The 24,029-nt window shown below is 53.6% G+C and overlaps 1 protein-coding gene across 1 annotated transcript; it reads right to left on the bottom strand.

Moving 5' to 3' along the window:
- Positions 1–204: 204 nt before the first annotated feature.
- NCAN (neurocan) lies at positions 205–23,672 on the bottom strand. The gene is made up of 16 exons (XM_026500599.3): positions 23,644–23,672; positions 18,909–18,988; positions 17,592–18,005; positions 15,614–15,788; positions 15,376–15,503; positions 14,530–14,823; positions 13,074–13,655; positions 12,391–12,876; positions 11,389–12,330; positions 7,413–7,529; positions 6,358–6,471; positions 4,855–5,013; positions 3,740–3,822; positions 1,528–1,672; positions 603–785; positions 205–350 (listed from the first exon to the last, which is right to left on the bottom strand). The coding sequence occupies exons 2-16, from the start codon at positions 18,979–18,981 to the stop codon at positions 205–207; spliced, it is 4,041 nt and encodes a 1,346-aa protein (XP_026356384.2). The 5' UTR covers positions 18,982–18,988; positions 23,644–23,672.
- Positions 23,673–24,029: the final 357 nt, after the last annotated feature.

Here is a 24,029-nt window from a genome sequence, read left to right as displayed (position 1 = left end):
GACACCTGGCTATGCCTGCCAAGAGGACCTTGTGTATATAAGAAAGAGAAGAGAGGAGCTTTTTACAAAGGGTTATGGATGGGGGATGTAGTTTGGGGCTCAGGGGCTTCCAGACCCTCTTGTTTTTCTCTGGGCTCTGTCTCCCCAGGTGAAGTCTCCAGAGAAGGTGTGGGAAGGGGGTTGTGCTTCCTTTTGCCTCGTTCTTCAGCAGAAATTCCCTTCGTCCTTCTCCCAGTCCTCCACTGGGTGTTTCTTGTGTTTTCTGCGCTCCTTGTGTGATTTGTGGTGGTGATGCTGGTGATGGTGCTGGTGGTGGTGATGGTGTCGCCGCATCCGATGGGACCGTCTGGCTGCAGGGAGATGAGGGAGGACAAGGAAGTGGCAAAAGTGGTGAGAGGCGGGTGGCCTGATGCAGTGGGCTTTTTCGGAGGAAGGAGAAATGAAGGAAACACCAGGCAGGCTGGTAAGTTCTCACTTCTCTACAAGGCTGTATCATCGGGCAGACATCTAGCCAGATCAACGTGTGTAGTAATAAGATGTTTTAACTGGAGACTACAAATAGCTGGAAACCTGTGGTGGGGTGTCTGAGGACAGCCACTTACGTTTGGTGCAGACGATTTGGGGCTGGTCCCACTTGCCATTGCTCCGGCATCGGATGATGGCCACATGGTGCTGGGTAAATCCCTCATCACACTGGTACCGTACAGTGGCATGGACATTATACTTGGCCTTGCGAGCACCAATGGGTGAGGCGTTCTGCACTGCCGGAGGGGGACCACACAGCACTGGAGACAGAGGGGCCACCAGTTAGGGAAGTGGCCACATCTGGGGCTGAACTGGTTTCCTCTCTTTTGGGGAATAATACACCCCTCAGCAGGTCCTGCCTTGTGCCCAGCTGTGACCTTGTGTGGTTAGATGTGACCGTGTCTATCTCCTCTATCCAAACCAGGAGCTCCTTAGGGGTAGAAACCTCCCGGACACTTCCCACCCTCCTCAATTCTTACGCATGATGGCAATGAAGGAGGTGGGACAGAAGAATAAATCTAAGCAAATGAAAAGAAGACAGGACGTGAAAACTGGCAAAGAAACATAAGTAAGAATAAAGAAAAGCATCAGAGAAAGGTGGACATGAGAATGCTTGTAAGTGTTCTCTTAATATGTGAAGAGCTCTTACGAATCAATAAGACCAACAAGCCTGTAGAAAGTTATGCAAAGGAAATAACTAGCAGGTCCCAGGAAAATAAACAGCTACAAATAGCTTATGGACATATGAATAGTTGGTTATTCTCATCCTTAAAGACACGCAAACGACCATAACAAGTAGATACTATTTTTCCCCACTTAGATGAACAAAGACAGAAAGTTTGAGAACACAAAGAATTGGCAAAAGTGGGAAAAAACAGGCACTCTCACCCAGTGCTGTAGTGAAAACTGGGCAGGGCTGACTTACATTTAGAAACTTACATAAAACAAGGAACCAGTGAGTATGAGAGGCAGGAGGGAAGTGGTGGGAGAGAAGGAGCATACCTGTTCCCTTCTTACAGACGTAGGGGAGGTTGTAGTTGCAAGGAACGTCGTTCCAGCGCCCGCTCTCGTGTGCAACCATCACCACACAGTCCTCCCCGCCCGCGAAGAAATTGTCAGGCTGGTTCTCCCGCCAGTTCTCATATTGCTGCAGGAATGGGGAGCGGGGCGGGGGGGCTCAGGCTCTGTCACTGCCTAGCGCAGGACTACCCTGGCCAGACCACTCAAATTTAAGGACTCAACCATCTACACAACGGGCACCATTCAGCCTGACGGTGGTCCCCATGGCACTCGGAGCCACCCTTCCTTTGGCTGCGAGGCGGTAGTGCCCTCTTCCTTGGCCCTCCTACCACCTTCCTTTCTCCCTGACAGTCTGTTTTCCACATGGGTCACTGTTAAATAAATAGTTGAACAAAGGTCCTGGAGGGACTCCCTGGGGAGGCAAGGGGATAGCTGAAGACTCAAGGATAGAAATGATGCAGGCAGGGAACAGAATTCCAAGCAGAGGGAATAGCTAGTGCAAAGGCCCAGAGGCAGGACAGGGCTTATCCTGTTTGAAGAACAGAACGGAGGCCAGTGGGGCCGGAGCTGCTAGATGGAGTTGGGGGGTGTGGGCAATGGGTGGCCAAGGGCCAGTTCCTGCAGTAGAGGGGATAGATTCTTTTTAACTGAGGCATAAAATTTACCATTTTAACCATTTTTGAGTGTTCAGTTCATTGGCATTAATACGATTCACAACGTTGTACAACTATCGCCACTGTCTACCCCCAGTACTTTCTTATCCCTTCAGACAAAAACTCTGTCCCTATTGGAAATCACACCTCATTCGGCCTTGCCTCAAGCTCCAGGCAACCACTGATCTGTGTTCTGTCTCAACGAATTTGGCTATTTTGGATATTTCATGTAAATGGAATCCTACATCATACAATATGTGGCCTTTTATGTCTGGCTTGTTTCATTGAGCACAATGTGTCCAAGTTGCATCCACATTGTAGCACATATCAGCTTTGTATCTGAATAGTGTTGATTGTAGGGATGGACCACATTTTGTCCACCCATTCATCTGCTGATGGACAGTTGGGTTGTTTCCACCGCTTGGCTGTTGTGAATAGGAGTGCTGTGGACATGAGGGTACAAACATCTGTTTGAGTACCTGCTTTCACCTCCTTGGGGTATCTACCTAGGAGCGAAGTTTCTGGGTCATGTGGCAATCCTGTGTGACTTTAACTTTTTAAGGGACCGCCAGACTGTTTTCTACAGCAGGAAGGGCTGGACTTTTATCTTGGGAACAATAGAGAGTCTGAGAGGATTTGAAGCAAGGAGAATCCTCATCTGATGTATGATTTTTAGAAGGTCCGCATGTATATAGGTTTTCCGTTTGGGGTGATGAAAATATTCTGGAACTAGACCAAGGTGACAGTCGTACAACACTGTGAAGGTACTAAATGCCACTGAATTATACACTTTGAAATGATTAATTTTGGGGGCGCCTGGCTGGTTCAGTCAGAAGAGCATTTGACCCTTGCTCTCGGTGCTCTCGGAGTCGTGAGTTTGAGCCCTGTGTTGGGTGTGGAGAGGACTTCAATAAAAAATGTAAAAAAGAAAACTTTAGGGGCGTCCGGGTGGCTCAGTCGGTAGAGCATGAGACTTTTGATCTTGGGGTTGTGAGTTCAAGCCCACGTTGGGTGTAGAGATGACTTAAATAAAAACTTAAAAAAAAAACTTCAAAATGATTCATTTTATGTTACGTATTAACATGTTATGTTATGTGAATTTCACCACAATTTTTTAAAAAGTTCCCCTGGCTGCCAGGTGGAGGGGCAGGAGTATAGGTAGGAAGTGTGTGGGGGGGGGAGGTGGTTGGGGGGCTGCTGCAGGGGTCCCAGTGAGTGCTAAGGGAGACTGTAGGGTGATGGGAATATCTTAGAGTCCACAGCTGGAGGGCAGGGCCGTGAGCAAGAAGAGGCGTCAGGCCCTAGTCCTAGGTTTATAACTTCAGCCACTGGGTGGACCAGGTGTTTACAGGGCTGGGAAGTCAAGGGTGATCTGGGGCTTTGCTGAATGAAGCTCCTTTGCCAACTCCAGTATCTCAGAGCCACAAGGACCTATGGTGGATTTGCACAAGAGGATAAAGTCAGGCCAGAGCACAGAGCCCACGTGGCTCATACCCGTCCCACTGTTCTAGGGAGACGCAAGCCTGGCTCCTGCCACTCACCAGCCCTGTGTTGTCCGTCCACTGGAAATCCCTCTCCACGATCCTGTCATTCAGGCCGATCCACGTGTTTTCACGCCCAAAGCCTGCGAGGTGGGGCATCCTGAGGCCTGGGTGCCCACCCCTCCCCCAGCCTCGGATGTGGGCTGGAGGAGTGGTGGAAGGTGTGGGAAGGGAGGACCCCAGCCCTTCCCCCAGCCTCTGTGTGGGCTGGAGGCCCTTGCTCCCCTCGCTGCCTATGCAGATGAGAGTGGGAGGGTGGGGGAGGCATGAAAAAGACTGGAATTAGGCTCCAGTCTTGCCACGATTTGTGGCTTAAACAAACAGCCAGAGGAAGGAATAAACAGAGACGCGTCAGATCTTTGCAGAAAAGGAGTGTCAGGGATAGGAGAGCCAGCAGACGGGGCTGGACAGGACAGGCAGGTGACCGAATGAGGACATTAGTCACAGAGTGTCATCGAGGATAAGCATGTGTTCGATTACATTGAGGAGAAAATAACAACAACAACAACAACAACAAGGAGGGAACCAGGGAATTAACAAATGGAGGAATTAACAAGGGATGGGATGGGGGAAATGTGAATAATTGGATGGATGAGCAAATGGCACGGGGATAATTAATAAATCAATAAACGCCAGATTTAATTTTAATTGATGCAACTCTCTTTTTCTAGATTTCTGCAGAGCTCCATCCTCATTTCATCCCCCACATCACAGATGCCTCTTCATTGCCCTGTTTCCCCTGGCTCTGTTTTGTTTGTTGTTTGTGCGCTTAGGACCAGGTAAATTATAGTATAGACTTATTTAATTAGATATTTCCTTGTTTGCCTATAGCCCCCACAAGAATGTCAGTGCCTGAGGACGGGGCAATCTGTGTCTCACTCACTGCTGTGTCCCCACGCCTGGGATGGTGCCTGGTACATCCTCAGTAAATATTTGGTGAATGAGTGAATGAAATGAATAGATGAAATAACGAGTGGATAAACGGACACGTGAATTAAAGGAGTCAGGGCTTGCATTAACGACCACGGGTCAGAAAGGTAGTGTCTTCAGGACCCTAGGGGGATGCCCTGGCAAAGGGACTGCAAGGGCCACCCTGCCCACCCCAGAGTCCCTACTGTTAATGAAGCTGTGTTCCTCAGGTGAGTGGATGCTGGTCAGGTGGCCAGCCCGGCGGCGGCAGTCCCTCTCGGCATCCTCCCATGCCCGTCGATGGGCGAAGTAGCGGTAGCAGTGGCCTTGGAACTTGTGCCAGCCGTGGTCACAGCCCTCCGTGTCTGGGAGGTGGGATGAGAGTGTGAGGGATATTGGCCTTGGGCCAAGCCCCACCCTGCTGGCCATGAGCACAGCCAATGCACCAGAGAGAGGGCCAAACCTGAGGTCACTGTGGGGACAGATCACCCCTCTTTCTGTCCCCATCCCCCAGAGGCTCTGCCCCCCCCCCCCCCGCAACCCAGTCATCTCTCCCCTCCCATATGCAATTCTTTCTCTGTTGCAGGAAGACATTCAACTAGAGATCATTACACCCACTCCTCTCATCCCAACTCTGATGTCTCCTTCTCTGATCTGGCTGCACCCTCGGTGTGGCCCTGGGAACTCAGGAAATGGATCTCAGTGTGGCCTAAAATTTCTCTCCTGGTAAAAGGCTCGGATAGACATTTCTCCCAAAGAGATATACAAATGGCCAATAAACACATGAAAAGATGCTCAACATCATTAGTCATTCGGAAACAAAACAGAACCACCAGGGGACACCACCTCACACCCACTAGGATGGCTAAAATTTAAAAAAATTAAAAAGGAAAATAATTTTACAAGGGTTGGCGAGGATGTGGCGAAACTGAAACCCTTGTACATTGCCAGTGGGAATGTGAAATGGTGCAGCCGCTGTGGGAAACAGTCTAGCAGTTCCTCCAAACGTTCAACACAGAATTGCCGTGTGACCCACCCCACTTCAGCCACGTATGACCAAAAAGAATGGGGCGGGCGAGAAACTGGTGTCCAAACAAAAACTTATACGTGAATGTTCACAGCAGCACTGCTCACATTAACCACAAGGGGGAAAATCCCAAATACCCACCAAGTGATGAACAGATCAAGAGAACGCGGTCAGTCCCTACAGAGGAGTGTGACTCAGCCATAAAAAGAAACGCGGCACGGACTCATTCGCACAACAACGTAGATAAACCTTGAAAACATCACGCTGAGTGAAAGAAGGCAGACGCAAAATGACGCGCGGGGCAGGATTCCATGTATATGAAACGTCCAGAACAGGTAAATCCATAGACAGAAAGTGGATTAGTGGCTGCCAGGGGCTGAGGGAGGAGGATGGGGAGTGACTGCTCATGGATACGGGACAACCTATCGCGGTGACGAAAATGTCTTGGACATGACTCGAGGTGGTGATCGCACAACATCGTGAATGTTCCGAACGTCACTGAATTGTACACCCCAAGGTTAATTCTATGTTATATGAGTTTTATCCCAAAACAACAATTTGCCATCCGTTCAACCCATGGCCATAGAAACAGAGACGGAGACTGAAGCATGGGAAGGGCATGTGCGGCCCAGCAACCAACCCCACTCCTGGTACTATTTCCGGGGTCTTGGTAGAGACTCACCTTTCTCGCAGAGGCTGCCCCCGTAGCTGGGGAGGCAAAGGCAGACGAACGTGTTGACCTCATCGATGCAGGTGCCTCCGTTCTCACAGGGGCTGGAGACGCAGTCATCAATATCTGGAGGGGTGGGACTGAGTCAGAGGTCAGCCACCCCTCGCCTCCCGGTCCCCACAAGGAGCCAGGTAGAGGGTGAGGTCATGATCCTACCATCCATCCTGGCCCCGAGTGAAGCCACCGTGGTCTGCACAGATGGCCCAACGACTCTGGAGGTCAAGGGAGTGGAACCTCACATGATTAACATGAATTAGCATTAATGAGAGCAGATGCCATGGGGCCGCCCAAGAGCCAGGGTGCGAGGCATGTTCCGTTGGACTTCCGAACAGTGGAGGTTACACTCTGGCAAACAGACTCGCAGAATGTCCAAGATGGAGGGTCTTTTCGGAATGTGGAACTGAGGGAAACCGAGTTCCAGCGCGTTTGCAAGGACATGCGCAGAGGCAGGGCACTGTTTGCAGGTGGAGCTAGATATCTGAGCTCCCCTAACAACTTCTGTGTAGACAGGGCCTGAGATCCGTATGACTTGGGCAAGTCACTCCCCTCCCTGGGCTCATTTTAACCTTGGCAAAGTGGTGATAAAAATAGCACCTTTTCAGGGTGGTTATAAGGGAGAGTCAGTGGAGGAGCTCAAGAAATTACATCGCTTATGTTTATTGTTATAATTCTATAATTAGTAGTGTGGTTGTGAAGTCAATGAGGTAATGTGCAGAGCTCGAGACTGGTATCGTTTATATTTATTGTTAAGATTTCATAATTTGTCATATTTCCTGTGTTGAGCTCTGGGGTCGTTGGTCCCCAGGACAAGAGTTCAGCTGTTTGGTGCTGGTTCAGCTCACTGGGGCTGATTTACTGGACCCAAGGAGAGGGCGGGGGGAGAAGGGAGCATCTGAAGCCAGCCTTGTGACTCATCCCTGAGTCCTCATGGGGATGTCCGCTGGGGTAGACCTCAGGGCTCGGATTCAAGCAAGTCTAGGTTCCGGGCCTGAGTCTGGGGCACTCACCAATCTCACAGTTCTCCCCGGTGAAGCCCTGGTCACAGCTACAGCCGTACATGGTGCCGTTGGCTTTACAAGTGCCCCCATGCAGGCAAGGGTTGTTCTCGCACGGATCCAAGAGGGCTGCAGAATGGACAGGCAGTGTGGAGAGGAGGCAGGCCACCATGTTGTCTGCCTTCCCAGAATCCAGACCTAAGACTCCCCAAAACCCTCTCTGTGGAAACCCCTCTATAACTTCCAATAGACAGCTACCAATTCCTCCTGCACGCTCCTGTGATGAAGAGCTTACTCCCCCCAGGAACTGCCCAGAGCCTCTCTTGCACAAGCACTCTGCTTACACACACTGCCTGAACTGGAATGGGCTTCCTGAAGCTTCTTTTTGGAAGTCTCCTGGAACGTGGGTGTAAGTGCCTCCCTGACTTGTCCCTCTCTTCTGGACATGCCCTGATGGTCATTGTACTTCTCGCAGTTTGGAGCACAGAGGTGGACATAAGGTCCCAAGTGGGGTATGAGCAGCACTAGCAATAGTGGGAATCATCACCTCCCTCATTCTGGTGGCTCGATCTTTTTTGATGCAACCTCAGTGGTTATAGTATAGAGAGGTGGTGGATTATAGTAGTTATAACCATGGGCTCTGGAATCAGAGAAGTTAGTTCAGTCCCTGGCTCTGCCACTCACTAGGGACCTTGGACAAATTACTTCTCTGAATTTCAGTTGCTTCATCTACAAAATAGAAATAAAAACAATTCATCCCTCTCCCAGTCCCGACCACAATGCCACATCTATATCAACCTGAGGCATCTTGAGCGGTCTCAGCATTGCTCGGTAAGGACTAGACACTCAGGGAGCATTGAGAAATACTATCCTTGTCTCCCTCCCCCACCACCCCCCCCCCCCCATCAGCTGGGTTTCCCTGGAGGCAAATGATTCTCCCTTCAGCCTCTCTGAGGCCCAGATGCCTTGGTGGGTGGTCTCCACCCTGGGGCCTGGGAGGGGCAGAGCAAGAACTCTCATCCCATCCCAGGCCGACCACTATCCCTTGTCAAGGCAGCATTCCATCTTCCACTGCAGACACTAGAACCATTACCCAGAGAAGACCAGGGCCTGGCTTAAAGTCACACAGCAGAACAGTACAAGAACCAAGACTGGCCTCCAAGGCTCTGGAAGCCCAGTTTAAGGCCCTCTCTCTGGCCCCTATAACCTAGAATTTGTTTCTGTTTTTGCCTGGTGCAGGGCCTCACAAGAAACTGAGACGGTAATAAGCAGTTGCTTCCTCCCTGGTCTGATCTCTGCTGTCACCCGCCACCGGCTGTTCTCCCCGTAGCTGCCAGAGATAGCCTATGTTAACCTGAGTCAGGTCACATGCCTCCTCTGCCTAGATCCCTCCATGGCTCCCCATTACCCTCAGAGGAAAAGCCAGAGTCCTCACTGCAGCCCACAGGGCCCTGTGTGACTTTTCCCAACATCTCCCTGCCTTACCTCCTCCTCTCTTCCTCTGGCTCCTTCTGTTCCAGCCACACTGGCCTTGCTGTTCCTACTACATGCCAGGCACGGCTCTGCCTCTGGGCCTGGAATGCTCTTCCCCTAGATCTCTGCGTGGCTCTTCCCTCACCTCCTTCCGGCTTGCTCAAATTTCATCTAGTTAGAGAGGCCTTTCTGACCCCGCCCCCTTCCACAACTAGAAAACTCCCCCTGGCATCCCCCACCCTTTGCTTTACTTTTCTCTTTTGCCCATATCACTTTCTCACCTCCAATATAATTTGCTTGTTTACTAGGATCATCGTTACTTGCCTGTGCCTTCCCCCAGAGCAGTGATGTTCCACATGGCAGCCACATATAGTTATTTAAGTTTAATTTAAAATGGAATAAAAGTAAAAACGCAGTTTCTCAGTCACACGAACCACATTTCAAGGACTCAGTCACCACACGTGGCTGGTTGCTCCCATATGAGACAGCATAACTCCGGAACATTTCCATCATTGGGAAAGTTCTAGAATGTCACCCTAAAATGTCAGCTTCCAGGGGACAAGGGACTTGGTGTCCAGATGGGGACTGAAACACAGCAGGCACTCAATAATTGCTTGTTAACTGAATGGAGGTAGCTGCTGGCTCTTCTGTAGTGGCTGGCGCCTGTCCGCGGCGTGATGGCATGCGCCCCCGTGGACGGCCAGAGGGGCCCATGGATGGCCAGAGGGGCCTGTGGCTGGCTGTATCCATCCCTGGTACCACCCCAGCACGTGTGCGCACACGCATGGGGCTGCCTGGCTCTGGGACGCGTGAGCCCCACCAGGTGCCCTGAGCTGCCGACACCTACCCACGGGCTGGCGGTGACTCAGTCGCTCACTGGTGCTACGTTTATTTTTGGCTTCATTAGCATTTCTGCTACAAGCGGGCGGGTGGGTAGGCGCTTGGGTCTCCCCCAGCGCTGACTGCCTCCTTCCACCCAGGCTGCCGCTGGCTTCAGTCTGGAGCCAAGAACCCAGCGGAGTCCAAGACAGACGCAGCTGTGGTCTTGGGGGCTCCACCCAAAGCACTTTCCTTAGCACCCCTATCCATGGTTTGCCCTCCTGCCTCTTTGACCACCCCCTTCTCTAGCTCCTTTGGCTCTGAGCCTCCATCCCCCCGCTCACGCCCCACCACCAGTCTCTTCTCCGCTCCTTCTCTGGGTGAGCTCACCCCTTCCCCAAGACCTCGGGTGTTTGTTTCTGATACCAATGAAATAAGCACTGTACGACCTAGTGTTCGAGACACACTGTTGTCAGATGGCCTGGATTCAAATCTTATCATTTACCCTTCTCGGCTGCATGATGCTGCTGAAGTCACCTGACTTCCCTGTGCCTCAGTTTCTCCATCTGTAAAGTAAGGATCTTGCTAGAATTTGTTCCACGTGGACATTATAAGGATTAACCAAGTTGAATCCAGGAAGGAGCTCAGAGCAAGCCAGGCATGCAGCAGGCACCAGTAGGCATCACGCTTTATTCATGCTTGCGCCCCTGCCCAGAGTCCGCTTGCCTCCTGGGCACTGGGAAAAGAGGATGAGTCCTGGACACAGCCCAGAGGTGACAGAGGGGGGGAGATGAAACCCTGCACCGGCTATTTGCAGCACCGCCACACTTTGCCTTCAAAAAAAGGAGCAAGTGTAAAACCAATTGTGTTAATGAGAGTGTTTTGCAACTCAGAAAAAGTGTCTTTTAATTAGCTGCTGCTTCTTTTTTTTTTTTAAAGTTCAATTGACCAAAAAAAAAAAAAAAGCCAGCATTTGCAGGCTGAGCTGGCGGGCAGACCTGGCCCCAGGAGAGCCGGGCACTCGGCTTTCTCTGGACTCCACTGGACACAGAGCGGTTAAGGCTTCCACAGACTGGGGCTCTGCAGTCTGGCCGCTGACTAGGAGGCAGTCATACTTCCCTAAGCCTTATTTTGCTCTCTATAAGATGGGGGTGATGCCCACCCCTCCTGCCCACTTTCCCTGTGGCTCAGGGCCCCCCACGATCCGCACCACTGAATTCCACTTGGCAATTCCCACTTGAACAAAAACCCTTCCTGCCACACCTCCTCCCTCCAGCCCCACCTGGGGGTGTCTGCGTCCAGCTCTGTCTTCCCAGACCGAGGCATCAGGGAAGGCCAGACCCCAGTATCTCGCAGCACCGTCTGGCTCAGCGTGAACGTAAGCATGATTTGTTGACTGGACTCATTCCCCAGCTCTAACTCCATCCAACGCCTCATGATTCCCCCCTTATTCCCTGTGCATCAAAACAGAGGTGCAACTTCACCTCCCGGCCTTTGCCCAGCTGGTGCCTCTTCCAGGAACACCTTTTCTGCAATTCACCTCTGCCTAAGGAGCTCCCACCTCCAACATCATCCCCTGCTAGAAACCTTCCCGGGCCCCGTGAATAACCCTTCCTCCCAGCTCTGGGCTCCCCAGCCCTTTGTCCCCAAGCCCTGACCACAGTGGGCTGGATGAGGTCACAAGCTTTGAACTCACCCTCCTCTGCGCTCCCATTTGCAGGGGTCCCTGGCAGGGTCAGCTCTTCTCCACTCGCTGCCTCCTCCCAGAAGCTCTCCACACCTGGGCTCCCTGCCAGGACCTCCAGCTCAAACTCCTCTGGGCCCAGAGAGGCAGGAGGAGGGGTGCTGGGGGAGTCCCCCGGCACTGTAGGCTCTCCTGAGGAAACTGAAGCAGGCTTGTCCACGCTGTCCACGCTGGCTGCCGTCGGTGTCCAAGAAGGAAAAAGAGGCTCCCCCGGGGTGCTGCTGTCATGTGATGGGGCCAAGGCTCCCAGTGTTCCTGGGGTCACCGTCTGGCCCTCCGGCTCTGGATGGGGTTGGGAGCTTGAGGAGGTCATTGTGGACATGGCCAGGACCCCAACCTTGTCCCCCTGGTCCAGGGGCAAGAGGGACATCGCCATGCTTGAATCCACAGCCACTTGAGGGCTCAAGGCGGGGCTTTCGGCTCCCTCAACCACGTGGGATCCAGGTTCCCAGATCCCACCAGCATCACTGGGGTCCAGTGTGGCTGTGGAATCTGTGGGCCCCAACATAGCTTCTCCATTTAGAGCAGCCCAAGGCTCCAAACTCGGGGTGACCCCAGAAATCAAGAAGACCCTGGGGCCCCCCGAGGGTGCAGATGAGGGGTGGGAGTCCAGCCCCTCACTGTGCAGTGAGGGCCACGTGCCCTGTCCCTCGTCCATGGTGGCCTGAGAGCTGGAACTGGGGCTTTCCGCTGTGCTGAAGACCCCAGACTCAGACCCCGAGATGTCTCTCACTCCTGTGGGCTCAGTAGCTGTCTCAGTGGGGGTGAAATCTTCTGCCACATTCCCGTTCACAGAAGCTTGTGGGCTGGATCCGGGGAGCTCAGCTTTGCTGAGCCCCATAGGGCTGGTGCCCCCAATTTCTCCAAAGTCTGCCCTGGGAGAGTTAGGACTGGCTCCAGCTTGCATGTCTGTGGCTGTCTGCAAAGAAGCTACTGGACCTCCTGCTCTGTGGCTGCTGACTGTTGGAGATGTGGCCTCTCTACTCTGTCCTGTTGGGACTGAGGAGAAGGACAGGGAATGCACCTCTGGATGGACAGGGTCCTGGGGGACAGTCTCAGTCTCTGAGGCAGGAGAGGGTGAGCCAGCGGCCATGGCCTCACTATCCCCCTTGACCCTCTCGGCCTGCGTGGGGAGGGGCGAAGGGTGTGGATGTAGCCACAGTTTCGGGGCACGAAGCATGGCCACGACAGGGAGGTCTGGGGAAGAGACCATGGGGGATCCCTCCCCGGAGGCAGGGCTGGGGCCCTCTGAGGGGCTGGGTGCCAGGACAGTGGCCTCTGAGGGGGACCCAGGCAGGTCAGGGGTGGCTGGCCTCACACTGGGGCCCTTGGCTTCCTCTAGTTTCAGGCCAAGGACCCTGCTGGGGCCTGGGATGCTAGGTGGGACCGCGGTTGGGGGCCACAGCCAGGGCTCTGGGGGGCTCCTGCCACCAGGGGAACCTGCAACAGTATCAACAAGGGTAATTCAAGTTATCTCTCAGCAGTTCCTTCTGTTCAGTCCCCTGGGCTCCAGGCCCAAGGAAGAGGGGGCTTCTGAGGCTTGGTGAGGCCTGGGGACCCAGCTGGGATTTGGAGCCTCTTCCCGCATCCCCCTGAGACCCCCAGGCAGGTCCCACCTCCCCCCGGACCCCACTCACCAGCTTCAGGCACATCCACCTCATTGGTTAGCACGGCCCAGGGGCTTTGGCTCCGGCTATTCCCTGAGGCATCTGTGGCTCCGGTGGCCAGTGGAGGCTCCACGTGATTCCCAGCAGCCTCTGGGGTCGGGGGCTGGGTGCCAGCCTCAAGCCCCATCTCCAGGCCTTGCTGGGGTTCCTGCTGCTGGAAGTGGCGCCCATTCAACCCTTTAAAGCGTCCCCTCCTCCTGGGTATGGGGCCAGTTGGAGTCACCTCCGTGTGGGTGCCCGCTGCAGTGCTAGGGCTGGGGCCCGCTGTGCTCAGCCACACCTCTTCAGCCTCCAGGGAGGGCCTTGAGGCTAGCGTGAAGCCTCCAGGGGGAGGGCTGGGGGTCTCCTGAGACTCCTGCTTCTCTGCCAAGATCAGAGGCTCTTCCTCCCCACTGGACACTAGAGGCTCCTGGAAGGCGGGGGTGACCATCTCCTCCCCAGTGCCGGGCTCCAGTTCTTGGGCTGGGGGCCCTTCTGCTGACAGAATCTCCCCCTCGTCCCCAGATGAGGGGGTCTCTGGGTCTCCATGTTGATGTGGTGTAGGGTGATGAGCTGTGAGAGAAAGCCGAAAAGGTTGTGTCAGGTCCAGGGGCTAGCTGGGAAGTTCTACCTGAAGTCTACCCCCACTCCAGCATGCTGCGGCACAAGATATACACCTTCTGTATCCTTGTCTCTCTGTGCCCCTCTGTCTGAAACTTCTGGGTGATTTCTGGGATCCCCCAGACTGAGAGAGGGAGGTGCGAAGTTATCACTCCCACTGTTCGGGCTAGGGCCCACTGTCAAGGTCAGTCAACTGTCATAGTAAGGGGTCAAGAGACAACTTGGCTCCTGGGTAAAGCTCAGGCAGTGGCCAATTATGGGAGCATATCAAACCTGGGGGGGGGGGGGGACTCATCCCCTAGGGAGAGGAAGCTCCTAATGAGCGTTGCCTCCCTACAAAGGGATATTTTTCCCCCTTGCACATTAGACTTACGTCCTTGGAGTCAGGTTTGCAGCTTCTGAAGCTTTGGTCCCACTCCAAGGACCAGGGTCATGTTAGTCCCTGGAGGTGTGGCCTTGACCAGGGGCCAGGGCAAATCAAGGTAGCACTTCTTCCCCAGGGGATACTTGTGCACAAGCCTCCGGCTAAAATATGCTCCACCCAGGAGCGTATCATTCAGAGACCTCATGAGATATAGCCCACCCCTTAAACAGAACTCCCCCGCCAGAGCTTGGCTTCTCCGGCCGCGATCCTACCCCCAGGGCGGGGCTCCTAGGGAAAGGCCAGCATCAGGGGCGTGGCCTTCACCCGAGGGCGTGGCTTATCGCAGACCTTGTTTCCAAGGGTCTCTCCTCCCTCTGGGCTCCGCCTCCACTAGAAACCAAAATTCCCAGGGGCGTGGCCTTGACCAGGGTGTGTAACTTCGGGGCTTGCCCTTACACGCACCTCGGAAGCAGTAGGCATCGAAACGCTCTCCGGGCGCCGGGAAGCCGGTGCGGTTGGCGAAACGGTAGACTGTGCGCACGCCCGGGGCTGGGCCCCCGCAGCGCCCGCGCGGCGTCTGAATAGGGTAGCGCACGCTGCCGTCAGCCAGCCAGCCCGGGTCGCACTGGTCCAGGCCCTCGTGCCAGGCCAAGTGCAGCTGTCCCACCGAGGCTAGCGCGGCACCCTGGCGGCGGCACTGGGCGCGCGCGCCGGCCAGTGTCAGGCGGCGGGCCGGGCCCACATAGAAGACCTCGCCTGCGGAAAGGCGCGGGCGAACGTCACGAGGGCCTGGGGGATCCTCCCCCGGAGCCCGAGAAGGGGGACCCCCTCGAAACCCCTGCCTGGCCGGGTTTGGGTGGTGGCTAAACCAGGCGGCGACAGCCACAGCTGTGCTCATCCGGTGCCGTCGAAGTCTTTACCTCTCACGCAGTGCTAAGAGGAGGGCCTCAGCTTCTTTTTACAAATAAGGTAACTCAGGCCCTTCAGTGTGTTGGGCTTCAGAGAAACGGAGGGGCTTGGCGAGAGGGGCTCAGAGAGGAAGAGGAGGGTAGGAAGAGGGAGAGGGGCCAGGGAAGGGGAGAGGCTCAGAGAAGGGACGGGGTCTTAGAGGGAAAGGGCACAGGGAAGGAGAGGGGCTCCGGGAGGGAAGGAAAGCTCAGAGAAGGGTGAGCCCAGATACTGGCTGCAGGTTTAGAGAGGGATGGGACTTAGGAGAGCTAGGCAAGGACTTAGGGAGGCATGGGGATTGGGGAGGTAACTGGGGCTCAGGGAAGTGGGGTGGGAGTGTCCTGCCAGCCCCAGACTTACCCCCCAGCTCACGGGCAAAGCAATACACATCGTAGAGTTCCCGTGGATCGCGCCTCCCATAGCTCCTCACCCCTGGAAGGCTGCTACGGTCGCCATAACAACCAGGACGGGACTGGGTGATAGGATACCTGACAAGACAAGGAGGGGGTCCCTCTCAAATGTGTGCACCTGGGGCCCCCGATGACCATCTTTCCCCAGGGGCTAGGTCTCCATGTCTGCACCCTGTGTACCCCCTCACCGAACAGTGCGGTCAGAGAGCCACCCAGCATCACAGTTGTCAAAGCCATCTTCAAAGGCAGCCTGCAGGTGCCGTGGGGCTGCGATGGTGGCGGAGCTGAGACGGCAGGCCTCCTGGGCCTCTGCGAACGTCAGTGCATAGCGATCCTGAGCTGCCCGGTAGTGGAACACAACACCTGTGGGGGAACATCCAGGATAGGGGCTGATTTATGCCAGGATCTTCAAGAACAGACCTCCCTCTTGCAGAATGCCTCTTCTCCCAGTTTGATAACAATAGACCTGCCCCCCTATGTTGCCCTGTGCCATGCCAGACTGATATGCCTCCATTTTTAGATAAGGGAACTGATAACAATGACCATAAAGGGCTCCAATCTGTCAAATGTTTACCATGTAAAAAGCATTTATAAACAGGATCTCATTGAAATCTTATAACAACACTATGATTATCCCCATTTCCAGAGGAGAAAACTAAGGCTAAGAGAGGTTGAGGGACATGTCCAGTTCCACACAGCCAGTATGAGGCACAGCCAAAATTCATACCCGGGATGATCTAACTCCAAATATAGCACTCTCCATGCCCAGGTTTAGGTCCTGGAGGTGACAGGAGGCATGGAGAGTGAGAGAGATTCTGCCTTTTAAGAAATAAGTGCATGCTGGGGCACCTGGCTGGCTCAGTTGGTTGAGCATGCAACTCAACCTGGAGGTTGTGAGTTCAAGCCCCTCACTGGGTGTGGAAATTACTTAAAAATAAAACCTTAAAAAGAGAGAGAGAGAAAGATTAAGTACATGCATTGATCGGGGAAGCACAGGTGACAATGGGAGATCAAGTGTTTCTTGCCCAGCCCGGAAATGGAGTCATGGAAGACTTCCTAGAGGAGGTGACATGCAAGTCAGGATGTGAAACACCGACAATGGGCTCACTGTGACTGCAATTCTTATTTAGGGATGAAAGAAATGTCTGAGCAAGACAAAGGAATGAAACATTTTATTCTATTTTATCCGAGCTCCTGGAAGGCAACAGCTGCATCTCAGTTATGATTATATTCCCAGCACCAGACTAGCATATGGTAGGTGCTCAATAAATGTTTAATCGAATGAATCAATTGAACAAGCCCGGAGGTGGGATTTACTTCCTTCATCGTTTACCAGTCTTATTCAAGCTTTATCAGTTTTGAGCAGGAAAGCCTTAGAAAAGGGATAGGTGGCTGACCCCATAAAATACGCAGTGAGACACTTGGATGGGGGAAGACTGGGGGTGCAGGGACTTGCCCATGGCCAACAAAGGTTAAAGGAAAGCAACTTCCCAGCTAGAATCCACAGGCTATTTTCCACACAACAATCATTCACTGAGTCCTATGTCAATTACCTTTTGCGCACCTACCGTGCCTTACCCTGTTCTAGGACTTTGCTTTAATCATCAAAAAAAAATTTTTGTTTTGTTTTGTTCACCTTGATCAGTTAGGAAAAAGGAAACACTGGATATTTCAACAGAAGGAATTTAATACAGGAGTTGGTTAAACCGGTATTTGAGGACCGTTATATTTACTTAATATATTTTATTAATATATTTTTTCAATTGACTTTAAAGAGAAAACCTCACTCTTTAAAACATAAATTTATTTTATTGTATTAAAAATATAAATTTATTGTAAAAGGAAATTTGTATTCCTATTTTAAATAGAAAGTCAATATCCTCTGTCTTATGTGAAAGTAGGTAACCATGAAAGGGACTTAAAGTTATAAAAGCCTATAAAATACCGTGGTCCACAAGAAACCGAACCAGAAGCTGCTCTCTCTTAGCTAAGAGAGAAGTGTTATAGAAAGGGTAGTGCTGGACGAGACTTTCTTTGGGACTTTATCAGAAAAATCGAAAAGAATCATTGTTCTGGGAGTGATCTCTAAGGTGACCTTCTGTGGGTGAGCTGCAGGCTCAGCCCCACCCCCTCCCAGCCTTGTTCTCTCCCCTGGCCTCAACTGACCTGTCACCTCCAGGGGCACCAGGTCTTGCTCATCCTCGATGCCCCTCACCACCTGGCAGCGGTAGAGCCCAGAGTCGCTGGCCCTCAGTGGTCCCAGTAGCAGTGTCGCGTTGGCCCGATGCCGGGGGTAGGCGGGCAGTGACACGCGTCCCTGCCAGCCCTTGGCCACTCGAACCACATTGTCCTTGGCCACCAGGATGGGCAAGTCCTGCCGCTGGCCTGATGCAGTCCGCACCTTGGTCCACTTGATCCGAGGGGCTTCTCGGGCTGCACCTGGCCATGGCCGCAGGGTGAAGAGACAGGGCAGGGCTACCAGCTCTGCCAGCGCGGCCCGAACCAACCCGGACCCCACCTTCTGCATGTGGAGCCCCTTGTCGATGGTGGCGGAGGCAGCAGCAGTGGCGTCCTGTGTGCCTGGAGTGGAGAATGTGGAAAGAGGACCTGACTCAAAGACAAGGACCAGTAGAGACTGCTATTTCCCTCCCTTTACAGGTAGGGAGACTGAAGCCAGAGAGGGTAGGTTGCCTACAACATCATAACGCAGTCAATGGATCTGTGACGTGCACCCCAATCTGTGAGCAAAAGATGAGTAATAGGGTCAGATCCCTTCAGAGTTCTGCCTCCACTCAAAATCCAGATCTTGACGGCCAAGGGTTTGACTCTGTCACTGACTCACTGTGTGGCCATGGGAAAGTCACAGTCCTTCTCTGAGTCACAGTTTCCCCAAAAGCTAAGTAAGAGACAGCCATTAGAAGGGAAATGTTTGTGTTTGTGGAGTACCTTCTATATAATGGACACTTTATACATAGCAATCAGCTCTTTTGATTTTCCTAACCATAGGCAGAGGTAGCCATATCTCATCATGTTTTGGGGGAGTTGAGGAAACTGAATCTCAGACACATCATTGTATTTTCCTAAGACCACAGAGCAAATCAGGAAGCATTTCTAATACCTGGGCTTTTAACCACCACTGGGGAGATGCCAAGGAGGGTCACACATACCTTATTTCCATTGCCCCACCCATGGCAGACATCACTAATCAATCTCTGCACTATTCTCATTTTTCCCCCCTCTCTTTAGCTCATCTCAGCAAAACAGTGAGAGGCAGGAACCTCCAGCCTCCGCTGGCAATGACTAAAAATAACCTCTCAGGTGTCTTGTTCGCTTTTGACTGTTCAAAGACCTTTTTCATCTATTCTCATTTTGTTCTCCAGACCAAGCCAGAGAGCCAGCAGGAGAAGGCTCTAGAGTTAAAAAGCTTCCCCATCTTGTCAGCATCCCAGAACCCAACCTCTCCCACCCCATTAGCCAACTCACTCTGTTCCCCAGCCACAAACAGCAGCATCTGGAACATCAGGAGGCCCGAGGCCCAGACAGACATGGCCCCCATCCTGGACCTGGAACAAGATGGAGAGAGAGGGAGAATAGAAGTGAGTATAACCTTCCCAGAGAGTCAGTGTGGAAGGACCAAGTCCCCCCACTCTACAGATCTGGAAACCGGGGCTCAGAGAGGCTATTGTGTGACTCAAGGTCACACAGTCAGCAAGCAAGGTCTGATCCAGGATCTAAACCCAGGACCAGCTGACTTCAGAATCCCAACAGTCAAGTCTCACAGTCGGAAGCATGGGTGCTGGAGTGAATCAGACCTGAGGTTGTCTCTCTGCCTGTTCCTTGCTGTGTGACCTGGAGAAAGTAGATTAGCTTCTCTGTGCCTTGGTTTCTTTGTAGGTTAGATAAGGGATAACATCAAGTAGTTGGAAAGAATAGATACGTAAATACAGTCAATACATATAAAATGCCTAGAACTGGGGCATCTGGGTGCCTCAGTCGGTGAAGCATCTGCCTTCGGCTCAGGTCATGATCCCAGGGTCCTGGCATGAAGCCCTGAATCAGGTTCCCTGCTCCAAGGGGAGCCTGCTTTTCCCTCTCCCTGCCGCTCCCCCTGCTTGTGCGCTCGCTATCTTTCTCTGTCAAATAAATAAATAAGATCTTTAAAAATAAATAAACATAAAATGCCTAGAACTGCTTGGCATGAAGGAGTAAATCTGAGCTTTTGTTATTATTATTTAAAAAATTATTTATTTAAATGATCTCTACACCCAATGTGGGACTCGAACTCATGACCGCGAGATCAAGAGCCACATGCTCTTCCAATTGAGCCAGCCAGGCTCCCCTGAGCTGTTGTTATTCTTATTATTGACCTTTACACAGCCAAGATCAAAATCCCATTTTTCAGGTTGGCCTCGCCCATAAGACTGGGGTCTCCTAGAGGGCAGCAGGCAGCCCCAGTCTGCCTGGGGTCCCCAGTCCTGGCAGTAGGCTGGCCTCCAAGCCAGCCTTTAATCTGGGTTTGCTGACTGACACGATTCTCAGCTTCAATTCCAGGATTTGGTTGTCGCCAAGATTCTATTCTTGGTTTCTGGGATTTTTGAGAAGCTGCCAAGTCCCAGCTAGAAGAAGGGGCCTCACCCCTGCCCACCCCACCCTCTTCCTGCCTAGTGAAGCTGCCTTCTAGGTCCACAGAGAGACTCCAGTTGTGGGTCCAGCCTTCTCTAGGGGTTGTGGCATTCAGGCATAAAATGGACAGTTATTGAGTGCCAACTATAAGTAAGACCCAATCCCGGTACCGGGACACTCCCAGGCTTCACATTCTTCCAGAGACCAGAAACCCTGGGGAGGTAGTCCCTCCCCAGTGTCTCCCAGCCCTCTGTACCACTCCCCTCATTGGGGCTCAGGAAGTGGGGACAGATGGCAAGTTAGAGCATCCTCTATAAACCCAAGTCTTGCACCATTACCCCAATAAAAGAATAGCTCTGAGAAGGGGAGTGTAGATAGAGCCAGAACAGGAGGTGTGGAGGACAGCTGGTCCCATTCCCAGCGCCCTTTCCCAGCTCCCAGAGGCCCTACTGGGAGGCCAGCCAGGGACCTATCCGTGGTGCTGAACGCTGGGGAGGAAATGCGGGGACACTGCTCACTTGGTCTCCTTGCCTTCCTCTGGCAACACCTCCGGCCCAGAGACGGCTAGTCGTTTGCCTGGGGCTGCACAGCAGGACAGAGTCCAGACCCTGCGATGGTGCCCCCAACTACCAACCCGTAACCCTCAGCAATTTCTGTCTCCATTCCAGGCTGTCATCATTTCTCCACCTTGGAACCTTGAATAAGTGTGGGGTCGCCTGATGGCTGTTCAAGGCCTGGCAAGGTATTAGAGGGTGGGGCAGGATTCTGGGCTGCACTTGCCCCAAGAGGGCCTTAGGAGGGGGAGAGTTCAGAGAATACACACACACACACACACACACACACACACACACGCTTAAAAGCAGTCTACAGCCTGGCTGGCTCAGTTGGAGGAGCATGTAACTCTTGATCTTGGGGTCATGAGTTCAAGCCCCACATCGGGCGTAGAGATTATGTTAAAAAAAAAAAAAAGTTCTGCCTCTACTTTCCATACATTCTATGACCCTAGACATGCTGCTTCATCCTCTATGCCTCAGTTTCCCCACCTGTAAAATGGGGATCGCCCAGCATGTACCTCATAGGGTTATGGTGAGGATGGAACAAGCTAAGACTTGTGAAGTGCTAGAAATGTCAAATTAAAAATCAGCTTTTTGTATACAAAGCCTCATGTACACAAGCAAATGTACAACGGTGATCCAACACCGTGACAGTTTCGGGGGCACCCTCCCACGTGCACACATGCCCTCCCAGATGCACTCTGTTCCCTCCACTTGTACCCTCACACACCCACACCCCTTCTCTTAAAATACTTCCTCCCCAGAGCAGCCAGAGGTGAGCATTTACACAGCTGTCTGGGGCTCGTCCCCTCATGAATAATTCACGAATCTCATGCATATGCAAACAGGGGCCTGTGAGGCCTTGGAGGAGGGGCGGCCCGGAAGGAGGGTGTGTGTGTGTGTGTGTGTGTGTGTGTGTGTGTGTGTGTGTCCATCCCTCCCTCATACCCACCTCCAGTCTTAGCGGGGACTGAATGTGGGTGAGTTTGCCAGCGGGCGTTTTTGTGTGTGCCTAGGTGCACGTTGGGATGCTGTGTCCAGGCAAGGATGTGAACTTGTGCCCTGTGATGTGTGGATGTGTGCATGGGTCTGCAGCAGCTCCGTGCACTGCGTGGAGCTTAGGAGACCCACTGTGGTCTCTGGATGTGTGGGTCCAAATGCCCCTCCGCAGGGGCCGTGAGCACATGTGTGTGTTTCTAGCCTTGGAGTCCGGGCATATTTATGTGCATGGGCATGATCGTGGAACTCCTCAGAGGAGAACAGAAGCCAGTCTCAGTAAACCATCTTGGGCTGCCCCTTGGGGACCTGAACCCCAACGTCTCCCCCAGTAGTCCCCAACTCTGCACACAGACCATATCTCACACCCCTATGCTCAGGGTCCACAATGCCAATCACATGGAGAGGACCCCCTTTCTGTACATGCAGCCACACACCCCAGACTCAGAGCTTGGGAGACACACGCGCACACTCGGATTCACAGTGACATTAACAAAGAGAGACAATATGGGCACTTACAAGGCAGGCAGCACGTCTTCTGCACAAAGACACACACCCACAGTCTCAGGCTCTCTACATAAACCCCACGATGAGGCCATACCGTCAGACACAGTTCCTCACACACACTCACACATGGTGCTGCCAGCCCCTGGCACAGACCAGGCTGGATAAATGTGGCCTTGGTGACTGGTGGGCACACATCATTTTGCCACCTGGTGATGTGGCCCCCGGCATAAGTTTCCTGACAAAGACACAATCTCAGTCGCATCAGACTCAAAGGGGACCCCAGACCCTCCATGGGCACACAACCTCTCTCAGCATGGGGTAGACACACATACACACACACAAAGCCCCCACCTCCTGGGGCGGGGGCACCTTCCATTTGAGAATGTCCATGAGCCAGCGAAGCTGCTGGATTCTGAGGTCCCACGATCTGCCCACCCCTCCCTCTCTGCCCTTCCCCCACGTCCCCTGCTGGGGCCCAGCGCCAACCCTCTCTTCATCCTGGCTGTCTCCCATTAATGCTGCTGAGAGGAACAAAGCCCCGTGCACAGAAATGGGGGTCGCTACTGCCTAGGCTGGGCTTGGGGTCCCAGCCCCCTACTTCCTAGTGCCTGTGCCCCCAAACCAAGCCAGGACTTCCACAAGCGTCTATGTGGGCAGAACGAACTGAAGGGGTGAGGCGAGAGTCTGTGTCTCCCTGTGAGGATACGGTCAGATGTGGAGGTGCTGGGAGCGGCCCCCCTCCTCGGACTGGGTGCCCCTCAGGAGTCCTGGGGATCCTAACTGGGGGCTTTGGGGGACTCACACGCAGCATTCACCTGGGAGACCCAGTCTGCTCCCTGGGAGAAGGGACACCACCCTAACTCCAGATCTGAGGGAACAACAGGGACCACCTTGGGAGGGAGCCCCCCAGAGCCTCCTCCCTGAATCAGGACGTGGTGACAGGAACTGGGCCAAAAGGAGAGGGAGACTGTAAGGCGCCCCTTTCCCATGCCGTTCACACTCAGGGAAGACCCGCTTCCATCGGACTCAGGCTAATCTGGAGGGCCCCCCTCCCCGCTGCAGTCCAGCCTGGATTCCTCCGTTCATTGGCAAATTGGGAATCCCCACTTAAAATCCTGGGGTGTCTCAGCTCAGACACCGGGATGCCCAGTTCTGGAGCCCCCCATATAACATCTGGGTGTCCCCTTCTTCTCTCTAAAGTCTGGGTGCCCTCCCTTAGCCTTGGTTCCCAGTGCCCCCTCCCCAATTCTGAGACCCACCTCCAGCCCGGCCCCCTCCCCACCTTGGGATTGTCTCCGCATTCCCCCCGGACAACCCGGGGACTGACCCCCAAATCCAAGTCCCCCTGACATTTCCAAGCGCCCTCCCAGTTTGCGTTCTCTCCCCAACCTGGGTCTCCCCTCCCCCCTCATAGCCCCCCTCCCTGTTCTGGGGGCTTCTCTCTGATCCCAGGCCCCCTCCCCAATCTCGTGCTCTGTCTCTAATCACGAGGCCCTCTCACCCAACGCGGCCCCCTCCCCACGACGGACCCCCCCCACCTGACTCCTAGCTCGGACGCATCCCGGGGCGGTCGCGCGGCACAAAGGACGCTCCGGCTCGGCTTGCTCGCGCCGGGTCCAGCCCCTGCGCCCTGCGCTCCGCTCGCCCCAGAGCCGCTTCAGCGCTTATAAAGGGGCCGCGGGGCTGCTCTGCGCATGCGCCCCTGCCTGCTGGAGGCTGCCGGCTGCGCGAGAGTGGGGGCTCCCCCTACCTAAAACCCCCTCCCCACTTCTTCCACCTCTCACCCCACCCAGGGGTAGACTGCGTCTGATTTCCCGCCCTTTCACCCATTTGCCCCAGGAATCCCATTAAATGTTCCCAGACGCCCCATAGTGGGGTCTGTCCCATCTTACAGATGTGGAAACTGAGCCTCAGGGAGAGGAAG

The sequence above is a fragment of the Ursus arctos genome, unplaced genomic scaffold (genome assembly GCF_023065955.2).
Source record: "Ursus arctos isolate Adak ecotype North America unplaced genomic scaffold, UrsArc2.0 scaffold_14, whole genome shotgun sequence".
NCBI lineage: Eukaryota > Metazoa > Chordata > Mammalia > Carnivora > Ursidae > Ursus > Ursus arctos.
Note: the sequence above shows the minus strand (reverse complement) of the source record. Positions and strands in the feature narration are given on the sequence as shown.